General features: G+C 41.9%; 1 protein-coding gene across 1 annotated transcript in view; it reads right to left on the bottom strand.

The window, feature by feature from the left end:
• Positions 1-323: 323 nt before the first annotated feature.
• TBX20 (T-box transcription factor 20) overlaps positions 324-23,336 on the bottom strand; it is a 45,042-nt gene continuing 22,029 nt past the window's right edge. Inside the window, exons 6-8 of the mRNA XM_077809235.1 lie at positions 20,315-20,391; positions 6,160-6,272; positions 324-664 (exon numbers count right to left, since the gene is read on the bottom strand). Coding sequence (XP_077665361.1) covers positions 324-664; positions 6,160-6,272; positions 20,315-20,391 — 531 coding nt within the window. The remainder of the gene's footprint in view (positions 665-6,159; positions 6,273-20,314; positions 20,392-23,336) is intronic.

Genomic DNA, 23,336 nt, shown 5'->3' with positions numbered 1-23,336 from the left:
GTATACACAATTAATTTGTACATTGCTGCGTAAACGCACCTTCTTACTCTGCTAGGCATAATGCACCTTTGGATCAACCTGCACTTGGCTAAAAGTCCTGTGAACTTTGTGATCCATTTGGCTGTAGCACACAGATCCTTTTGCAACTCCAAGCTTCACTCTCTTGCTGAGACTCCTCGATGGAGGAATCTGTATCCATAATGCATTATGTTAGCTGGTCTTATGAGTTCAGCTCTTTCTCCATAGGTCTTTTGGGAAGGTCCCCTGTATTTTCATACCAAATTTGCACATTTAAAAAATTGATTTCTCTTGTCTTATGTCAGTCATACAAATGGTGTCATCACTGCAGAGGAATGACGCAGTCCTTGAATAGCTGCATAAGGCCCCTGCTGAAAGTAATGGTGGTATCTGGGCATGTGGAATGATGGGAATGTTGGGCCACTACCTTGCATCGAGCTGGCTATGGCAGAAGGTGTAAGAGGCATTCCCAGGCGGCTGTATGGAGGCAGAGATCCTTGGATTGGATGAGGGATGGGTGTAGCTATGGATGCAGTGCTGGTACCAAGGGCAGTCAAGGACTGTGGGTGTTGAAATCCAGGAAAACTGGTTGAAGAGGAAACCCAGGAGCTGAGGGATAAGTTATCGGATGTTGTAAAAGCTGATCCTGCAAAGAAAATAAATGGCTGAAGCCTAAGGTAGCTAAAATAGCAAAATGATATAAAAGGAAAGGGAATCTTTTATAGCAAAGTTGATATGGAAGACATTCCACAGATTGACTATGCACTTCATTGCCAGGGGATGTTGTGAAGGCCAAGACTATAACTGGGTTAAAAAAAGAATTAGATAAGTTCATGGAGGATAGCAGAGGTGCTGGAACAATTTTTATAGCGGGAATATTGAGAACCATTGAACCAAACTGTAAACCCTGCATATGATTGAAACCACTTCAAGTCAGAGGGTGCGGCAGCACCCCCTGCATCTCTAGCTCAGGCACGTATGGAGGATAGGTCCATCAATGGCTATTAGCTAAAATGGGTAGGGATGCAAGCCTACGATCTGGGTGTCCCTCAGGCTCTGACTGCCAGATGTTCAGACTGGACAACAGGGGATGGATCACTTGATAATTGCCCTGTTCTGTTCATTCACTCTGAAGCACCTGACATTGGCCACTGTTGGAAGACAAGATATTAGACTGGATGGACCAATGATCTGACTCAGTATGGCCATTCTTATGTTAAGAGGGGATGCCACTGGAAATTAAATCCTCTAGAAGAATTCCCTAAAGTTTTAGGTTATTATTCCAGGGTTGCTTCTTTTTATACCTAGACCTTGGATGAAGTTTCATTTTAAGAAACGGGTTGAAGTTGTTTGGAGAGCAAAATCAGCATTGCTCATTTATTTTACATAGCACCTCAAGGAATACACCTAGAATTTTATTCTGCAGTTTGTCAGTCTATAGATGGATACAAAAATGCTATCCACTGTTAATACTGGTGCCCAAAACTGAAACATCTGGCTCACAGAGGTAAAGTCTCATTTCAGTGCAACACTGTGCTAAGATTTCAGCTGGTCACCAGGGCTGGTTAAAATTTTCCAAAATTTGAGTTTGATAAAAATTTCATCAAAAATTGATTTTAAAAAGGATTTTTTCCAGTGAAAGTTTGGCAAAATTGGCATTTTGGGGGGGGGGGGGTGTCAGGGAAGAAAATAAAACATTTGCAAAAAGATCCTATTTTTTAATCAGTTTCCAGTGAGCTCTAGTGGTCAGATAGTAACCGTAAGTGGTAGGATTGACAGACTTGCCTGGTTACTGAAATCTCTCAAAATATATTGGAATATTGGATGCAGTTCTATTAAACATGTGCTCTAAGAGGAATTTTCTAAGCTAAAAAGGGTTTATTATTTGTTAACTTCCAAAAATTGCTGTTTTCTGAAACCTCAGACCCTAGAGCAATTCTTTGCTGGGTCTTTCCTTTGAGGATTTTAGAATTAGAAAAAAAAAGTAAGACTTTTTCTAATTTGTAATTTAAACATGTTTTAATTAGCCCACTTGATAGCAATCTTTTTGGCATGCCTGTGGATAATTTGCTTTGATAACTACACTAGAGCAACGTCTACACTACAGCAGCTGCGTTACAATGCCCTAGGTATGCCTCTAACAATCTCATGTAGATGAGGACTACAACTACAGAAGAGGTTTTTCACTTTTGAAAGTCAATCACTCTCAAAGTCTGATGCAAATGCTGCACTCAGTCACTGTTATTCATACACATCTAATTGTCACCTTTCTGGGTTTTTGAGCTGTGTAAATACTGCAAAAAATATTAATTGTTATTATTTCTTCATTCATGTCCTTTGTGTTTTCAATGGGATGGGGTTTGGACAGAAAAGCAATCAATGGTAAGACTCACATTGGCCAGAATTTCACCCTAACTCGATATTTTAGGAAATAAGCTCACTGGCAAGAAGGTTTGGCAATGTACAGTCTTAAGCCAATATTGCAGAATATTCATGGGGAAAGAATTTTAAATTTATAATAGGTAGCATTTGTGTCAAATCTGACTGGAAGAGATATGCTTAGCCAGTCATGAAAAAGAAATAATATGAAAACACCTATATGACAAAGAAAAACACTTTGTTATGAATGGTCAGTATTTGACATTCAAACAGCTCATGAGCAACATGTAGGCAAACAATTTTTTGCAGAAGAATTTCAAACAAATACATTTGGTGACACTGCACCCCATATTCACCACTGCCATATAATTATAATTTATTTCGCACAAAGTATGCCTTGTGAGGCATCATTCTAAAAGTCTTGTTCTGTTAAACATTTAATACCTTGTTGGATGGTATGTGCTATCGTTGTACGTGAAGTTATGAAGTTTGGCTGTGTATATGCTACTGAAACATGTTGAGAGTTAATATCCACAAGCAGCCTTTCAGGTACAATAAAAGGGCCAAACAATGTTGATGGCTTATTGAGGAAATACACACAAGCATTACCCCAGGAACTGTGTACAACAGAAACCTCTCCGAGATAGCACTGCACAATGGGAACTGTTTGACCCTGGTAATAGTAAGAGCTTCCAGCAAGTTGGAAGAAGATATAAGGGGGAAGTGACATGACTGAACCTCACTCCACACACAAGAGAACACCTGAGGAAAAAAGACTGAACAGGGTGGGGGCAGGGAGTGCTGGTCCCAGGCTAAAGAGATTTCTAGCTTATATATGGAAACTTGGTGGACTGCTTGTATCATCAGTCAGGGTGAGACATTGCTAATTCAAATCCTATTTGTTTATTTGCTAGGTAACCTGCTTTGATCTGTTTACTGTTACTTCTAATCCCTTAATATCTATTTTTCTGTAGTTAATAAACTTGTTTTATGTTTTATCTTAACCCGTGAGCTATTGGGCGAAGTGTTTGGGAATCCTAGCTCTGTAAACAAAGGCTGTTGCAGTTCTTCCCCACATCGAGCAGGGAGTGAATTAATGAATGAGTTTGCATCATACAGATCCCTGTTCAGTGCAAGACGGCATAATTCTGGGTTTATACTCCAGTGGGGGTACAAAGCTGGGGAGCTGGGAAGTTGGCTGGGGGTCTCCTGTTTCTCCATGAGTGGCTTAGGTAAAACACTCAGGTAAGTCAGTTAGGTGTGTGGCGCCCCCTGTGTTGTGTTGGGTGATAACAGGGCCTGGAGATACTGGCTGAATCACCAGTGTGAGAGAGGCCAGCCCAGCTGAATTGTTAGGGGGCACAGCAGTTCCAACAGCTGCCACACTGCACACTGGGGGGGTCACACCCTGTCACACATTTAAAAAAAAAAATCAGTCTGATCATGGACAAATCCTCAAAGCAGAAAAAACAGCAAAATTCATTGGATAAGTTATTCATGATAAATGCTTCCCCTGCATAACTAGACAGGAAAAGTGATTCAGTAAGAGTGAATTGCTCTCGAATAAAAGTTATGTCAAATCCATAGCAGAGATGGACTTGAACCAAATCTGAACATCCCTGAACATGGGGGAAGTTTGGATCTAGACCCAAACTGCAAAGATGCTTCTCTCTACAATAGAAGAAAACAAAGTCTTCTATAAACCCTGAATCTGAATATCTGAGTTGTGGGGAAGTTTGTGTCCAAATCTGGATTAGAATCTGAATTTTACACTTGGCCCTATCTCTATTATCAACCCTGAGCTGTGTCATGTATGAGTTTATGTGTGTACACATACAGTATATTTTTAATTGTAGAGGGTTATGTTTTGTTTAAGGATATAAATCCCTCCTATTTGTTAATAACTTTGGTAACCAGACTTCATGTTATAGTGAACATTCAATAACACTCAGGTTATCTTGAACTTGGTATTTTGTGTTCCAGAAACAGTGCCAGGTTCTCTGGGATTCTCAGAAACACCAGCACAAGCTGCTGGCCTTTGTGATCACATTTTAGATTTGATTATTGTACTTTGAGACTCCCTAAGACTGCCTAAACGGAATGCTCAAACCAATAAGGGGTAGGGGGACGACCCTTGCAAAACTTTGCCTGTTGCAAGAATTAAACCCCAAACAAACTTTTGGAGATCCTGAAATAGTTTGTCATTTCTCCTTTCTTCTCCCCCAATTTTTTCTTCATTTTTACATGCCTCTGAACAAAGTGCCAAAATACTTTGAAAATGAATGCACTGAATGGGTTTTGAAGTAAATTATGAGTATTGCAAACTCTTCACTTTCTATACATCATGGAAAAAAATCGTGCCCCTTACAATGAGAGCACTTGATGGGGAAGCGGGTGCCTCTTCCCATCTGTACAGAAGCAGAGAAGGATTACAACCAGTGCTCCAGTGAGTCCCAAATATAATACCTGCTGGGGACATGGTCTGCTGATTCCAGGTATGGTCAGGACCCACAGACCTCTTGCCATATGCTGAAGCCAGCAGCACTTGCTCACCTGCCAAGTCTCATTCAACTCCCTTATTATGCATCCATTTTAAGACAGTTTTTAAAGAGGTTATCAAAAGATTTTGCTGAGAATTTCAGAGAGATATTTACATTTCCCCTCATACTTTTTGGGAGTCTCCCTTAGTAAGATTGTCACAGATTGCTAGTCCTATGCTTTTGGAGGGCAGCGGGGATGTATATTACTCATTTGGAGAAGCAGTAAGTTGTACACCACCATGTATTGTGATGGGGGGGGGGGAAATAACAGTGGCACCAAGGATATACTCAACTGATGTAAACTGGCTGACTCCACTGAAGGACTTCAAACGTACCAGCTGAGGATCTGGCCCAGCAACTCCAGAAATTAAGGCATTGTTCTTAGGGACAGATATGCATGAGCAAGTGCAAATGAACACCTTTGCTGAAGAGAAACTCATGGTTCAAAGCGAGCACAGTTTTCCCCTATGTCCAAAGAGCTTATGAACAGGAACAATGCTCCTGTCTTAGCAACACTGCATGAAGTCAGAGGATAAGACAAGGGCCCTGCCAGCCTACAGGCAGACAGAACTGTTTTACCTCAAGTGGCTATTGCAGATGAAGCAGGTCATGAAGTCGCCAGGCAGGGAACACCACATTAAGGTCAGGAAGCTATAGCCATAGCAGTATAGGTCTATTTTGACTAGCACAGTGACTGGCAATGTAACCTGTGCAGTAAGCATCCATTTGGAAGGCAATTCAGAGTAGCAATTGGTAAAACAAACAAAACTAAGTCCTTTGGGGGTGAAATGACAGGAAGGTATGGGGCTTTAGTCACCCAGGTCGTTACAAGTTTAAGGCCAATTCTCCAGCCTGCCATATCCCTTGGCACTGCTCAGGCAATGCAGCATAGCCATATTCCGGCTGGAGATGGCCAGCAGAGAGTTCTTCTTGTGTAAAGGAATGTTATGTGGCATCAAGCTGATGAAGGCAGCATAACTCTCTCCTGAACCAACCACCTCTCAACACACCACCAGCGTACAAAGCATGCCAAAGACGGGGTGGAGGCTAAACTCCACTGGTGTAGGATCAGTTAGGGGTCTTACTTCAGTGGCGTAAGTTAAAGCAACTCTGCAGAGCTGGGCAGCACTGGACGTGTCCCCCTTCTCCCCGGCACTGCAGAGAGTTGAGATGCAGTGGAGAATTTAGTCCTTAATGTGTTCTCGTCAATGTATTTTCCTACCTCTGCTTTGTGTTGCCTGGCTCTCATCTCCCAGAACATCATCTTCTCCTCCATAGGTTCTGATGGGGGAGCGTGCATAGGAATGCTTTTGAATAAGGCTCTCCACACTCTCTCTATGGAAGAAAGCAATATTGTACGTCAGTAGCATCCTAAGCATTACCACCTCTGTTTAGCGTATAAACCCCGTAACCCATTCTATGCTGTAACTAAACCAGACGTATGGCTGACATCAGCTCAGACACTATAGCTGAATGAATAATTAAATTAGGGGGGAAAATGCTGAACAGATTGTCTCTGTTCATGAAGTACACACCAACAGATCATATTTTTCTCAAATTCTCAAAATCATTAAAACAAGATGTTTCATGCATTTCAGTTACTCTGTGGCTTGTGCTAAAAATCCCAAATTCAATAAATATTGTTTACTCATTGTTGGCCACGTCTTACATTGTGTTGTGTCTGGTTCTGGAATGAATGAGAGCAAATTTACCACCAAGTTTCTCATGTGGGTTTTCACAGTCAATATAAAACCAGCCTCACCAAGTATTTGAAGATGCAAGCTTTAATTCACGTTCTGTGAACATTTGTGCGGGTAAAACTAGGTCTGGGTCAGGAGTGATGGTCACAATCCAATTCCCAATGAACAAGTGTCCACTTCACAGATACTACCATCTCAGCTGGCACGCCCCCATTCTTGCAGGGACTGTCAGCAAGATCAGGACATGGCCATGGACACAGCTCACCTGCAAGGACAGTCCCTCACAGTCAGGGTGTAGGCACATTAACAATACAGTATGGGAAATCTGCTGTGCTCCCTCTCATGAGGTACCTATTCTATGGACTAGCAGAGTCTGGTAGGCCTAGATCTCTCAGCCTGGCACCTTGAACAGGCACTGAATTCACACAAACAGTTTTTAAATAGAAGAAAGTCATAACTACATGATGAGTAAGCCAATTTATGGAGAGGACCAAATATACCAAATCCCTGGTATATTTCCATTTAAATCAGTTGCATTACACCAAGAATGAATCTAATACATTTCCAGTGTGGCTTTATATTCCTGTTCTCATCCAGGAAATCCAGTCTATAAAGGATTGGGGCCTATCTTACAGAACTTTCCTCCTACCAAACCAGGTTTTGATTTTGCTGAGCCAGCTCACTTCCTGGGGTAATTCTGGCTGAGCTCTCTCACAGAATCCAGGCAAGCACTTTCCAGCAGAGGTAGATGTTTTTCATTTAAGGCTTCTTAACAAAAAGAAATCCAAACCTCACAAACTCCTTCCTCAAAGCTGTCACAGGCCAAGTAGTCCCTTCCCCAACTCTGCCCCTCACACCAGTAACTTCAGCAACCCAAAATTTCCTGGCTCTTGCCTCAGAAATAAAGGACTTCACACAATCTCCTTTCTGTCCATTTTGATTTCTGGAGCAATTCCTCTCTGCAGTAGCACCAGTAGCAGTTCATTGGGAGCACAGCCCCTGGCCCCTCAACTTTCTGGTGGGTGTTGCAGCCTCCCCTCTCCATTTCCTGTTGCCCTCTTTTATACGGATCAGCCATTAAGGTCCAGCTCTTTTCTCAGGTGCAGAGGGCAGGGCTAATTAGCTAGCCAGCCAGCTGCAGGTCTCTGACCCCAGAGACATGGTATCCCTTATACCTTCACACAGGTAATACATTTGTTGGGCACAGGTTTCTTTCGGCCTTACCATCTGATAATGTTGCTACGTGTATTTTATTATGGCAATTCAGCTGTTGCAAAAATTCCAAGGAAAAACATTTTCCAAATAGCACAATAAATCACTGTGGCACATGTTTTCCTTTCCTACAAAAAGGCTATTATAGTCATTTTGTCCTTGGTCTATCGCTGGTATCATTACTTATGCTAGTCTCCTGGAAAAAAAAAATAAAAAGGGGATCTTATCTAAGTGATTTACTTGTGTCAGGATTGGAAGTGGACTGAAAGCAATGGCAGTTCCTACGTAGAGGATGATATAATTGAATTATTGCCTTTTAAGTGATTGAAAACAGTGGGCATATCAGGGCTATCTCCAAGAAGATTTTACAAAGAAAAAGACAGACGGCATTGTTTATGTTATGTATTTAATGCCTCTTAGGTCTTTTCTTTTTCAAACAGACTGGGAAATGTTGCTTACCAAGAAAGAAAGAAAGAAAGAAACATGGAGAATAGGAAACCAGCATAGAATAATGAATTGGGATTGCCTTGGCAAAGTGGGGTAGATGCCAGGCAATAAGCACTTTCACATTTGAAGGCCAGATATACAGCAACTGACCTTAAAAGCTCGGAAAAAATAAATCATGTTCAGGTGATATGTCTGCATTGACTTTATTAGTAGTAAATGTCTGCTTGTAATGATATACTCTGATGTACGGTATGTAATAATGTTGTGAAACGGCAGAAACAATGCAGGCTCCAGTTCTAGTTCAATGGGCCAAATTCATCTGTAACCTTATGAGGTTCAATGGAGGTACATTACAGATAAATTTGGCCCAATAAATTTACCTTTGAATTGCCCTTTGGGAATTTAAAACTAAATCAAATACCCACAATTATTGCAGACTAAATTCTTTCCAGATGGGTCACTTTGCTAGACAGAAAACTGTATTATCTTATGTGGTTGTCTTTTTTAAAGGGAAAAGAGGTATGACTTTTACGTGAACCCTGAATGTGAAAAGTTTGGAAGTGGGGCACAGTACGTTTGGATTTTTTATGAATTATTATTACTATTATTTTGCAGACATTGTGCCAAAAATCATCAGATTCATTGTGAAAAGAAAAAGTATTTTAAAAAACAGGAAAAAATTAAGAATGAGGAAATTAAGATTAGGAAAAGCAGCTCGTGACACAAAAGTGTTCGTTCTGAGCTGTAATCATGGGCCAGGTCTACACAAATTTTTTTGCCGGGACTGAAATGTCGCGTAGGGCTGTGATTTTTTTACAACATTTTTATACCAGCAAAAACCATAGTGTAGGTACTGATATACTAGCAAAAAAGTTATTTCATTATAGCTTATTTCATTTGGGAAATGGGATGAGTTGTACGGACAAAAGAACTCTTTTGCTGGCGTAAGCTGCATTTGCACTAGGACGATTTGCTTTTAGAGCTGTAACGGCAAACCCTTTCGAGTACAGACCGGCAGGGCCAGCTCTAGGATTTTTGCCACCCCAAGCAAAAAATTTGCCATCCCAAGCTCCGAGGGCACAACTGCCCAAGCCAAAAAAAAAAAAAGGGTGGCCGGAATGCCACACCTGGAATTGCGCTGCCCTAAGCACGTGCTTGCTTTGCTGGTGCCTAGAGCCGGTCCTGCAGACAAGGCCCTGTTCTCAGCACCTGACTTTTAACATTCAAAATTTTACATAAAATAATCTCGTCTGACTGCATTGCTGGTTTATGGTTTTATTAAAAAACAACTCATGATTTTTAATTTTAAAGGTCTAGATTTTGATTCACACGACGTGTCTGTGTGGTGGAGTAAAAGAGTAAGCCCTCCCACCGGCAAACCCTGACACAGATTACCTGAAATTTTGGATTATACAAAAGTGCACTATCTAGGATACCTGTAGCATGACAATCTGTATACGGAGATTGGGGGTGGGGGAGAGAAATACTCAAAAAACCCACCCCAAACATAGAAATGAACTTAATGGGAACAATACTCATTTATTTAAAATGTATAGTTTTATATTTGTGTGTGCAAAAGGTCTTAAGCAAATGAAAGGAATTAATAACTAGGCTGATCATCTCACAACATTGCTTAAAAGATGTATGCAGCTAATTTTATAAATCACTGAACGATAAATCAATATTTGCCATATTATGATTCGGTTCAATAAAAATACTTAATAAATGAAAACTGGAGACTGAGAATCAGATTGTTGGTGTTTTTAGAAGCATTCCTTGAAAATGTTCAGACTTGATCTATAATCAGCTGAGCATCTTGTGAAAAATGAAGTAATTTCAGTTTAATCCAAGAAAAGCTTTTGGTCTTCAGTTTGCAGATCGTTATTGCCTAATGCTTAACTCAACTGATTTTTACTTTATGCAGTTACTTAGATTTCCATGTCACCTTCTATTTAGCAGTAAAGTTAGGGTAACTGAATACTGGGGGGGTTGGAGCTGTCAGAGAAGTGGAGGTGAAGATGTTATTTTACAGCCAATTTATTTTGCATGCTCTCCCAACATTTTGTCACCCTTCAAGCTCCCCTTTTAAACTAATATGAATGAAATCCGCACATTAGTACTATAAAATATCATGATCAAATTCTGCTAAGTATACAAGTGTAAAATAACAGCATGGAATGGGCTGGAGACGAGGAAGAGGTCAGAGAAGATAGGAGCTGGAGCTGTCTGAACAGGGGAGTAACTGTGTACCAGATGGCAAGCAGGAAACTGAGTTGCTGTTGGCCAGCATGGAATAGGAGGACACATAATGGCAGTGGTGGAAGAGGCAGGATGAACAGGATAAATGGTAATGTGGGAAGGGAACTTACGAGGATCTCAAAGAACTGTAGAGTGATAGAAGCACATGCTGAGACAAGACTGGTCAGTCAACCTTCATTTATATTGAATAAAGTCCCTCTCTTCTCCACATCAGAAAGAAGCCATAGTGGTTTTGAACCATGAATCCAATAATCTGGACAGGACGTAGCATTTCAATGATGCATGGGTGATTGCAGCACTCATTGCGTGCTGCATATCAAGGGTAGTGACACCTAATGATGGATCATGGAAAACATTTTTTCTCTCAGGGGATCATCAGAGCTTCCACACCTTGGTTGCAACATCAAGCCACCAATTCCAGTGATGTATTGACCTATGGGTTGGATGGCTCAGTCTTACCTTCTATGGTAACTCATTCCAAAGCTGAGGTCTCTTGACTGACAATGCTTTACCTCCAGTTTTCACTAGGACAATCTTAGGCCTTGTTAGTGGCACTGTCCTGGAACAGCAGAGCTGTCTCAGAGGACCATGAATTGACAGGCAGTCTCTGATGTAGCTGGGACCTGATCCACTAACAGATTCAGACCAAGGCCTTAAATGCCACTGGCAGTGACCTGAGAGTCAGTAAAAAATACAAGGTTTCAGAGTAGCAGCCGTGTTAGTCTGTATTCGCAAAAAGAAAAGGAGGACTTGTGGCACCTTAGAGACTAACCAATTTATTTGAGCATATATATAAGCTTATGCTCAAATAAATTTGTTAGTCTCTAAGGTGCCACAAGTCCTCCTTTTTTAAAAAAAAATACAAAGCACTCTTAAGTGTTCTTTGCAACTGAGGAGTGGGGCAATATCTTGCATAAGCTGTAACATCTGTTTCCTTCCATCGTCAAACCCAAGTGAATTATAGAAATTCACTCTGGAGATGATAAAGGCAAGGATCACTATGGCCAGATCCTCAATCAAGATGAAAGGGGCTATGCTGCCTTGTAGGCAAAAGAAGGCATTCCTTTGAAGACTTTTCATCAAATCTCTCATTTGCTGTTTGTGGTGCTCTCACTGCAGCCTACAGGATAGCGTGTTCTGATCACCTGGGCTTTGATGCCGCAATGGATTATGCATGGGCACATACAATTCCCACGGAGTCACCATCAGGTCAGTGGGGCCTATCTGCGCACAATACAGTGTATGGTTAGGACCATGGATGCCAAGTCCAATCTATTCTTGCATATATTTGAAGTTGTGTCTTTTTCTGCAGTTGGTATCAGTGCTAGAGAGCGAGTGTATATGGGATGGGGACAAGCTTTCTACCTTCTTCCTTTGGATGGAGCAGGCTTTAGGCAACATTTTTAGTCTTAGCCCAAGGCAACAGACAAAGCTAATGCATAACTGGACCAACCTGGCAGTGGCAGGTGCAGGTTAGCACCCATCTTAGACACATACAAAAATCAGAGATTCCTACATACTGCTCATCCAACCATTCCACTATGGGCCTGGTCTGATGTCTATTGAAGACAAAGTGCAGAGAGAAATTCCACTATTCACCATCTTTTGCTTCAGAGAAAAACCCTCTGCACCTGTAGTTCCTTGAGGAGATGCTGTCAGGAATACCTAAAATAGCTACAGACATTATGAGCCACGCAGACCAACCTGTCTATGTTTTCTCCATTTTTCAGGAGCTCCCTCACTATCAATCTGGGGGATAAGCAAAACAATAAGGATCCATCCTAATCCACTCCCCATGTCTTTTGCTGCTTTCCTTTTTTAAGAAAATGCAATGTACAATGGATTAATAGGAGGAAAATAATAAAGCTGACAACTGTGTTTTGCTTGGCCATTCAGTGCAACACAAAGAAAAATACCGAACAGGATACAGAGTGTATGAATTATCAGTTTACAGATTGAATAACTTCTCTAGTTCTGGATTTCAAAGGTTTCCCTTTTTTGTAGCTGCCGGTTAGTACATTTGGAAGAGAGCCCAGATAACAGAAGACATCAGAAGTGAGGTGATGTGAAGACAGACAGAATAAATGGGTTCAGAAGGCAAAAAAAAAAAAAAACTTGCTGGAAGTCTCACTCTAGTAGAACTTTTTTTTTTAAAGGAAAAGACGACTAATTTGTCCACGACTCAAGTGGTGAAAAGGAGTCCTTTTAAAAAAAAAGCAGGGGAGGAACAAGTGCCCTTTTACTGAAGGGGGAACAGAGTGAAGTGAATAACAAACATTTATCTGCAAACCTGTTCAGGAATCGTCCAGCCACAATGCTTACTGCATACACACAACACACGATTAACAACATATATAGCACTTCCAACAAATTATGCTGATATGCTGATATTGCATGCTGGCTTTCTGAACATAATCCAGCTCTTAGTTACACTCATCAGGCCAAATCCTCATCTAGTTAAAATTGACATAGTTTGGCAGAGCTAGGCCAGTCGACACCAGCTGAGGTTTTGGGCCCATCAAATTAAATGGCGTTGAATGGGTTAAAGTGAAAATAGAATCTGGCCCAAAGTGTGCTAGGGAGCCAAAATTAGCCACAGAAAATCAAAACTAACATGCTAGACCTGGATAAATACAACACACAAAAAGCAAAGAGTCTTTAAAAGAAGACAAATCAAAATAAAATATTTGCTGGTATTTGGAAAAACCTGGGTTTGGAAAACAGTAGGGTACAGGCAGGGTTTATCTCAGAAATGACACTTCCTGAGATGATGGCAATCACAACACACATACCAGCCACTAATTTTAACTTTGGAAGAGCTGTGATAAGCCTTATACTTTGCATTAAGGTAAAATAGCAAGATTTAGACCACTATATGGAAAAAAATAGTAGAAAATATGGAATTAAAGCACGAGGATATTAAATAGCCCTTCCCCCTTCCACCTCATATACACCCCCACCCCAAAAAAGGGAAAAGGGCGATATGCAGCAAATCAGAAAAGTAAAATGTTTACTTTATATTCCTCTCCCCTGATTTGTCAAGTCGCAAACTCACGTGAAAGTTCACTAGAGGTATTTATGTGATTTGTTTCTTAAACTAATGACATATGGGATTATGCTCATCCCTAGCTTTACTCCATTGGGTCAGATTTAACCCCGGGGGAGCAGAGAGCTTTTTTTTTTTTTTTTTTTTTTTTAAGGTCAGGGAAGTGGGATGAGAGCAGTGTCCTGGAGGTGACTGATGTTCACGCTCATGCAGGATAAGAGAAATCCACATGGAGAATCTCCTTAGCAGTGGAAATGATGTGCTTGATTCTAAATTACTCTGCCCCTTCTGTAGTCATTCACACCAGTGCACAGTGAGTGGAAAAGTGAGCAAGAGGCTACCAAATCAGCATGTTAGTGTTTTGTACCCACTTTGCACTAGTGCAATTGACTACACATGGGGCAGGGCAACAGCAAATCAGGCCCATTAGGAGACTAATCTGGGTTCCAGGTGTTTAAAATATTGGGAAGTGGACAGATTCCAAGGTTTCAGCTGGGCTATTGCTGGGCTGGAAAGGAGGAAAGGTTGGCTCCTGGCCACCAGGAGGCAGGGTTGGGTAGGAAAGCTTGTAAGAAACCAGACTGGGGGCTCCCCTATGCCTAGCACCCTTGTCCAGCCCCCAACCTGTGCTTCTGATAGGACTTATCTCTTCCCAATGCTGGTTTCTGACAACTCCTCCAGAGGAGAAACAAGCAGGGGAGATGGGTCTTTGATCCATATTGGAGAAGAATTAGCACAGAGTTGTAAATTGCTTTGGAAATGGGGGTGGGGCCAGCACAGGTGCCGACTGTCCAAAGTGCCAGAGGGTGCTCGACCCCCAGCTCTGCCCCAGGCTCCGTCCCCACTTCACCCCTTTCCCCAAGGCCCCACCCCTACCCGCCTCTTCCCATCCCTGCTCCACCCCCACCCTGCCTGTTCCTGCCCAGTTTCGCCCCCTCCTCCCAGCGACCATGTCCTTGCTCCTCCCCCCTTCCCCCCAGAGCCTCCTGCATGCCGCAAAACAGCTGATCACAGCAGGCAGGAGGCGTGGGGAGGGAGGGGGAGGCTCTGATCCATGAGGTCTGCGGGCAGGTGGGAGGCGCTGGGTGGGAACTGATAATGGGGCTGCAGTGGCTGCTCAGCACCCATCATTTTCCCCCCATGGGTGCTCCAGCCCCAGAGCACTGACGGAGTTGGTGCCTGTGGAGGCCAGTGGCACTATCAAGCAGCATATGCCTCTCTGCCAGGTTAGAGGGCATGCGTGCTTTCTGGCCCCTGGAGGGGGCTAAAAGGGGATAGGAAGAGGTCTCTTTTGATAGATGTTAGGTAAAAGGAAGGGGTCCTGCATTGGGTTGGAAAGCAAAAGAGGTACCGACCCCAGTCAAGTTTACCACTGATATCACCTAACTAAGCTCACGGTGTGACTGCAATGTAGATGGGGCTATGCCCATATTTGAGAGTTCAAGCACATTTCACATTCTGTTTATGCCTTTATACAATATACTTCTGTATTTTAGGCAGAGACTGCCTAATGTAGGAAAATGTTGACCCTGATTACCAAGAAAACCAATATGAAATGCTGAGTTGGGGCTTCCCCGCACATCTCCTTTTTACTCTCTCTCTCTCTCCGATGCTAAGTATTGTTTTGGTGGTCAGGCCACACTTCTGCATTAAGAGCTATCTCCTCTTGATGCATCTCTCTGACTTCAGCGAGTGTTTATCAGAGGTATGCAAGAGAGGACACCCGCTCAATTACCTTTAATACAGTCACCAGTCCATTCCTGAGCTTTCCTCACATGCACTAAAACAAAAAAAAGTCCAGAATAAAAGTATGATCCATTGATCGCACTCTGAACATTAGTTTATGGTTCAGTAGTTCTGTTGACTCCCATACTTTAAAGGGATTGAATTTCTTGCTGGCTGGTGTGCATGATATTATTCCCAAGGCTAATTCTTCACCACAAGCCCCAAGGAGGCCTTCAGACACACACACAGCAAAAAGTGAACCTACTGGCCTTGCGATTTGACAGTTCTTATAGCCTTTGGGCTCTTGTTCGGCAGAAGTATAAAGAGGCTCACGTCATACGTGTTGCCAGTGACGTTTGCTTATTCTCAAGCTATTTTATAGCCTTTTTAACAATAGTTATTTTTAAAAAATCAGCATTCATCAGAGGTGAAAGTAAGCTGGTTTGGTCCGGTCCGGCGTACCGGTCAGAAAGCTGGTATACAGCCGACCGTACCAGGAGGGCCGCTAATGTGGGGGGGCAGGGCAAAAGGGTCTGGCAATTTAAAAGGCCCCGGGGCTCCCGGCAGCGGCCAGAGCCCCTGGCCCTTTAAATCACTGCCGGAGCCCTGGGGCTCCCGGCTGCCGCCTCTACCAGGGGGCTCCAGGGGCGATTTAAAGGGCCCAGGGCTCTGACGGTGATTTAAAGGGCCTGAAGTTCCCAGCCACTGCTACCGCTACCGTGCCAGCAGCTGGCGCCCTGGGCCCTTTAAATCGCCACCAGAGCCCCAGGCGGCACGAGCCAGGCAGCGCTGCAGGGCTGGCTGGGGGAGTCTGGCCCCAGCCCCACCCCTTCCACACCTTCCGGGGGCCCAGAGCCTCCCCCGCCCTCCCCCCGCCCTTGCCCAGGACCCCAGCCACCCTGTGTACCAGTAAGTCCGTTAAGTTACTTTGACCCCTGGCATTCACCAACCGTGACCACACCACAGTGCCTGATATACTATGGTTGACACCATGGTACGTCATATACCACAGTGTGATACTTGTCGTTAAATTTAACTTTTTAAAGGCACTGGCTGAAGGAACCAACCTACAACAGAGCAAGTATTGAAGACAAAAAAATAAATAAAAAGGGCCAGTGTCCGTGGGTGAGTCAGTGATTTTTCTAAGACACAGTGCCTCTGGATAAATTCTGCTCAGAGTGAGCGTAGATAGATTACCAGAAAAAGTAATTTGTGGAAAGAGAATAGAGTCTCTTTGTTCACTTCTAATGATTACAAAGGAATCTCACAACCTAAATGTGTAAATTTGAAATATACCCCAGCCACCGAACATTTTTACTCGATAAAAGTTATGAATGGAAAGCTACCAGGAAAAGAAGACTATGTTCAGTTATTTGAATAGAAATGAGAGCAAGTATACTAATATCAATAGTTACAGGTGCTCAAAGTCTATACCATTTTGCACACTCCATTGTCCTTATTTATATTGTTGTAACTTCAATATGTACAATGCAAACAGATTCAATCCTAAAGGCATTTTCAGTTTGGATTTCCTACATAGTGATCGTAAATCTGGAACAGGAAACTTCAAATCGTTAAAGTCACATATTTATAAAATCATATTCAATTAGGTTAGAAAAGTGCAATTTCTGTCATCATGTCATAAAAAGATGTGTTTTTCTCTCAGATCTACTATAAAGAAAAGCTCCCTATATTGTTACAGATAGGGGCTGTTTTCAATCAGTAACAAGGAGCAATCCAATTACTAGATGGTTTAGTGCAGTAACTGACTCCAGACTAATTTAATTTCTTCAGGTCTCTAAAGATCAATTGATCTGATTTGTGTCCCTCCCCACAGGCTGTTTAGGAAAAAGCAGACTTAAATACCTGGAAATGAAATCCAAAGCTTTGTCCACTTTCACACTACTTAGGTCATCCTAAAAACTTGCAGCTGATGATGAATGAGTGCTCTTTTGGCCCTTACATCATGGGATGCTTCACAGATTGGAGATCATTAAGATCACTGTGCAACATTTCAATTTATTCATGCATGCACTGTATGCATATCTGCTTTGGGAAGCCCATGCATTGACTGGAAAATCTACTTGCAACATCTAGTCAAATTTTCAACTATAAAGAGATGTGTGAATGTGTATTTACCTTGCATATTCTTCTCCCGGACATAAAAATACAATAACAATATTGTTTATTTCAAGTGGTGGCCGTGTTGAAGCTATTTATTATTATAGCAAGACAAAACTCAAATTGCATCATTCAATCTATTGCCTAAAATATTGTAATGCATGACTTTTAATGGGAAATTTGAAATATGAAATATGAAATATGAAAAAATTTATACTGCTTTATTCTCCATCGCATGGGATCGCTAGATCTTATTTTTCCTATTTCTTTTTCTTTCTGTCTGTCTTATTTAGCTGTCATTTTAGGCCAGGGGAGTCAATAGGTGGACCAGAGGCCAAATCCGGACCACCAGGTGCTTTTGAACAGACCCCAAAATCTTTTTATTTACTTTGTATTTTATCATTATTATTTTCCCTGGAGTCTGGACATTGACTATACCTTGACCAAGAAAGTTGGACCTTGACAAAAAATAGACTACCCCTGCTTTTGATGGTGCTATCATTGGCTCTTATAAAAACATACTATACTATGATTGCAGATGTGCAGCTTACAGAAGTAACACTTATAGACATTACATTTCCTATTGTAACATGCTGGGGTATTTTAATGTCTATGAACAGAAAAAACTTTTTACAGTTCTGATCCATTAGAATAAGGATAGGAAATAAATAAAAAACCTCAACCAGTCTCTTATCAGCACTCTTGTGTGTCACACTTTTACTACTTTGCTACTTGATGTGTTGTGCAACAGTGTAATTTTTAAAATGCCATAGGCCACTAATAAGATGGACTCTTTCCCATTTAATTGAAAAATAGATGTGAGCCTGCCATGGACTAAAGGAAAATCAGGAATCTCCTGTGGCTTCAAGGTTTTCACATTCCATTTCTTGTATTACACGTGGTATTACACTTGGATACCTTATCTTTGATGGCAGCATTCATGCCTGACCAGGATAGGCTGTCTCGGGCTCCGTTCTCACACTTCTCAATAATCAAAATGGCACCGTGGATTATGCTTGACTTCCCTGACTACATGCCATGTGCTGTTATTTTTGGATGTCCTTTGTAAAAACTCCCTTCACAGCCAGCAATTTCCTCTCTATAGTCCCAATCCGTTTATATGCCTGGAGGCGCCTAAGCATTCTCTGTTGGCTGCCTATTCAGAATTACTCTCTCATGCTCTTGTTGGGCCTTTTGGGTTCCCTGTTTGAGAGGATCACATTTCGTGTTGGAAAGGGATCATGTGGTAGTCCTCTGCTCTTCCTACTATCACTTGTCAAACAAATCCGGTCACTGCAATTTGTTTACCCTAGTCTGCTGTCATTATGCCATGGTATGCTTTTTTAATTAGATGCACTTCAGTTTGTTCACTGCTCACTAAGACTTTCATTTGGAAAGCAGTTTTCACTAGCCCTGCACATATTTCCTGTGTTATGCAAATACCATTTATCACAGTAACTGTTCTTTGCCCTAATTATCCATTATACCACACATAATTCAACCTCTAATTCACCCGTCTAACTGTTTAAAGTCACATAACTTACATTACATACCTATGTAATAAAGCTACTAGTCAATGATCTTGCCTGACAGCCAGTTTCTTAGACAATACATGTGCCTTTCCCCAAGTAATATTCTTGCTGGGATCAAAGCATTCCTGACATTTTGTAATGATTTCGGACAGCACTTTGCAATCCCCTTCAGGCTCACACAGGGATGAACTATAGATCAATGTTACTCAATCTTTTTGATACCAGGTTGCTGCCTTCCTAAACTGCATCAGGGATATCTTAGGGACCGACGGCGGTCCATGGACCAGTCGTTGGAAAACACTGCTGTAGATCATCAGTGCTTCTGGGCCAGCCACACATAGGAGTGTAGACTCTAGAGGATTTCATTCTCTCAGTCTTTTCCCAGTATCACTTGCTTCTAGGAAATTTTGAAAGTGCTGTAACCACCTCCTTCAGTTCTCGGTAAGATCCTCTTCCAGACTGAAGGAGTCTGGTGGCTTAATTTGATCTATTTTTGCCAAAATTTTAGTTTACATATGGCTCTGTCTAGTAAAGGCATGACCTAAAGGAGCACTGATAAGGAACTGATCTTTATTTCCTAGTCCTTTGCACCCAACATGGGTCTGTATTAATGCCCTCATCACATGACAAGGCTAAGTATCCAGTGACTAGAGGCAACTCATAGACACAAACTTCATAGCAGTCTCCAGACACATTCTCCCCCAGAATGAAGCTTGCATTACAATCTCAAATTAAACAAAAGTGGTATCTCTGCCATCAAAATGAGGGTTATGGATTTGTCCTGACAGCAGCACTTGCTGACTTCCGTATCTGGGACTTCTAAAACGGGTCACATGAAAGCTACACCAAGTGCTAGGAGCCAAAGGGGCAGAAATGTTAATGCAGTTTTAACAGTATATTTTGGAAAGCACTCATTTTCTTTTTCCTTTTGGGGACCAGTGGACAATACAAGGGCTTTTTTTTTTACAGTACCATAGATCACATTTCCCGGAGGCCCAGCTCATCACCTTCAATAGGACTGAATGGCATGATAAGAAGGATGCTTTGCATTCTGCAGTTTAAGAAAAATGGAAGCCATAAAAGTGACCCCTTTAAGAAGCAGCATCAGAGAGAGGAATAGATCAGACTCAGCTGGAGCAGCTGTCAAGGCTCAAAACAGCTCTGTCTTCATAAGTTTTATAAGCATTTTTAAAGGAGGTGGAGGAGACTTACTATATGCAACAAGATAACGTTAAAATGCACAGCTTCTCAGGAGTTGAAAGGATGCTTTTTCCTACAAACTCTCTCTTCTCTTTATCTTATCTGCATAGAAAGTAAACAGAAAGTCCCCATTACCTCTCGATATCAGTGAGTCTGGAAGAGTCCCGGAATCCTTTAGCAAAAGGGTTGCTGTCAATTTTCAGCTTGGTTATCTGGAAACACAGAAAAGAGCAACACAACATGATTGTGGCACCAAGGTATTGCAGTGTTCAAAGTTTTTACCAATCCATCCTCATGACCTCACAGCTACGTGTATCCACATTCCCATTTCTTTTATGACTACTCTCTGGACTGGATCAAGCAAACATGGGGGCTTCTGTGAAGCCACTGAATTGGCACCACCAGCATCAAAGCTCAAGATTCAAAGGTTGAGTCTCCTCTCATACCAGGATAAATCAGGAGTCGCTCCACTGAAGTCAATGGCATTACACTGGTGTAAAACTGATGTAAGTGAGAGGATAAATCAGGCTTCCTTTCTGGCATCTGTCCCAAAGTCCAGTGTCATGATAACTGACAAGGCAGGGCTAGGTCATGGGTCCAAAAGAGTTGTGTGTATTGATGGAGGAAGTTAGGGGAATAGTAGATTTAAACAGAAGCAGGGGAAGCCTGTGAGGTGCCCCATATGTGGCTATGGTAAAGAGGGAAATATTTTGATTCTACAGGAGTCTCAAGCTATTGTCTCCAAAACAATCTCCATCAGCCCAAAACAGGTCATACATGCAGCACTGAAACAAGAGCAGTAAACACTACATTGGTATTGCAACCTACTTTGGAGGGGGAGGGGCCCACAACCTGCTGGCCCTGCTGATTTTAAAGCATTGTCTCAAGCAGCCCCGACAATTTTGACTTTAATATAACTGGTCCAAGCCGAGCCTAATAAACCACACACAGAGACACTGGCACTGTTTTGTACAGAGGCGGGGGAAAATGTCACAGTTAAAACCAGATTTGGTAAGGCTGAGTTAAAAGAGTGACCCTACTCAAACAATCACAGTCTTACGAGATTGGATATCTTAACCAAAAACTTTCTCCCCTTCTTCAAATTCAGCTATTGGCTTAAACAGCAACAGCCTCTCATTTTCAAAAGAGATGTGCAAGAAAGCTTCCTTTGAGAACCCCAAGCCTTCCTGGCCTGATCCTCAGAGCTGCTTAATGTCTTCCACACCTCTCAGGATTGGGCCCTGTATATGTATAAAACATAAACTCCCCTATGGCCCTTATAGGCATTATCAGAGAAGACAGAGAAACCAGAAAATGCAACCAACAGAACATAATAGGCAGGAGCTTTGTTCCAGAAGCAACTGTGGGGAAAAAAGATAGAATTTGTGTTTGTTGCCATTTAATGTGATTAAAACTTGTCTAGGAGCTCTTTAAATATGTATTGATCTTATAGCAAAATTATGTTATGCAAGCAGATGCAGGTGCCATTTTCTGCCAATAATGCTCCATCCAAATCCATTTATATAGTCGTGTAACATATGGGTGTAAGAGTGTGGTAAGGGGGAGGAACAGGATAAGGAGAGATGCTCTTTTGGCCAAGATATCCCCGGCTCTTCAAAACTTTAAAGGAAAAACTGCAGTCATCCTGAGAAACCAATAGAGTTGCTTTGGCTTACACCGGGGATGGATTTGCCTTCCTGTGATGTATTTGAGTTATACTGTCCAGTAAATTTTGTCCCCTGCTGTCATACTGCCTGTTGAGTCATTGTAAAGAATTCTTTGTGTACTCATCTACCCAAAATTGTCATTGGTGGTTTCAATTGGTTTTGTGATAAAATTGATCAAATCTGTACTTTTGCTTTCAATAGGCAGATTCTGTGCTTAAAATTTGGAAGGATGCAACAAAAATTAGGTTTGCCAAATATATTTTTGCCCTGATGGAATTAAAAGGCTACTGGAAGCAAGGGTTTGAAGCCTGATCATCTCTCACAAAGCTGTGAGTGCCATCAGCTCCAGTTGAAGCCAATGAGAGTCCAGGGAACTCAGAATCTCCTGTGTTAACAGAGATTAGCACCACTGAAGAATCATCACCAATTTCATCCTGGCCTCCCCGTAAAAGGCCTGTGGTATATTGGTCACCACGTTGCTTAAAAAATGGGCCTTGAAGATTCAGAAATTAAAACAAGCAATTCCAACTCCCTGAATGTTCACATGCTTTCATAGAGCAAGGATATATTAGTGCTGGGTGACCCATCTGAAACCAGAGAAGATTACAGCCAAATCTGACTCTTCATTCTGAGAGACCACTCTTCCGGGCAGGAAGTCCGAGGAGTGGGAGGGAAGGTTTATGAAAACTAGGGAAAGCAAAGGAGGACTGATGGGTTTTTTTCAAGTTGCTATCTATATTATACAAATGCAAGGTGTGGTCTAGTGATCTGACTACAACAAGTCTGGGAACTAGGAACTACAAATATATAGGCAGCCTTGTCTAGTAGATAGTGCACTGGACTGCAGTCAGGAGACTTGGGGTGAAATCCTGGCTCCATTGATGGCCATGGCAAAACTCCCATTGACTTCAGTGTGGTCTGGATTTCACCCTCTGTCACTGACCTGCTGTGTGACCTTGAGCAAGTCACTTCAACTCTCTGTGCTGTTGTTTCCTCTCTTACTCCTTGCCTTGTCTATTTAGAGTTCAAGCTTTTGGGGGCAGGGACTGACTCTTACTATGCGGGTTTATGAGGACCAGGAGTTATAGTGTGTTAGTATGGATTATTCAAGCACAATGGGGCCCCAATCTCAGCTGGGGCTATTAGGCATTCCCATAATGCAAATAAATGTTCATCACTAGCGCTGGTTGGGAACGTTCTGATGTTTTTTCCCTTTGGAAAATGCTGATTTTCAAAACTGAAACGGTGCATAGAAAAGGGTTGATCTCGACAAATCTCCCAATTCAAAAACAGGTTTGCAATAAAGTTCAAATTTGTCAAAATGTCCCGTTTTGACATTTCTGATATGAAAAGTTTAATAATTTTGTTCAAAGCTACTTTTTGTTTTGAAATTTTAGGGGGGAGGTTATATTTTTTTTAAAAAGGTCAAAATCAGAACAACATGTTTCAATTAATCCAAACCAGGCTCATGAAAAATTTTGAGATTTAGA

Source organism: Eretmochelys imbricata, chromosome 2 (genome assembly GCF_965152235.1).
Source record: "Eretmochelys imbricata isolate rEreImb1 chromosome 2, rEreImb1.hap1, whole genome shotgun sequence".
NCBI lineage: Eukaryota > Metazoa > Chordata > Testudines > Cheloniidae > Eretmochelys > Eretmochelys imbricata.
The sequence above is the reverse complement of the archived record's forward strand: the minus strand, read 5'-3'. Positions and strand labels throughout refer to the sequence as shown.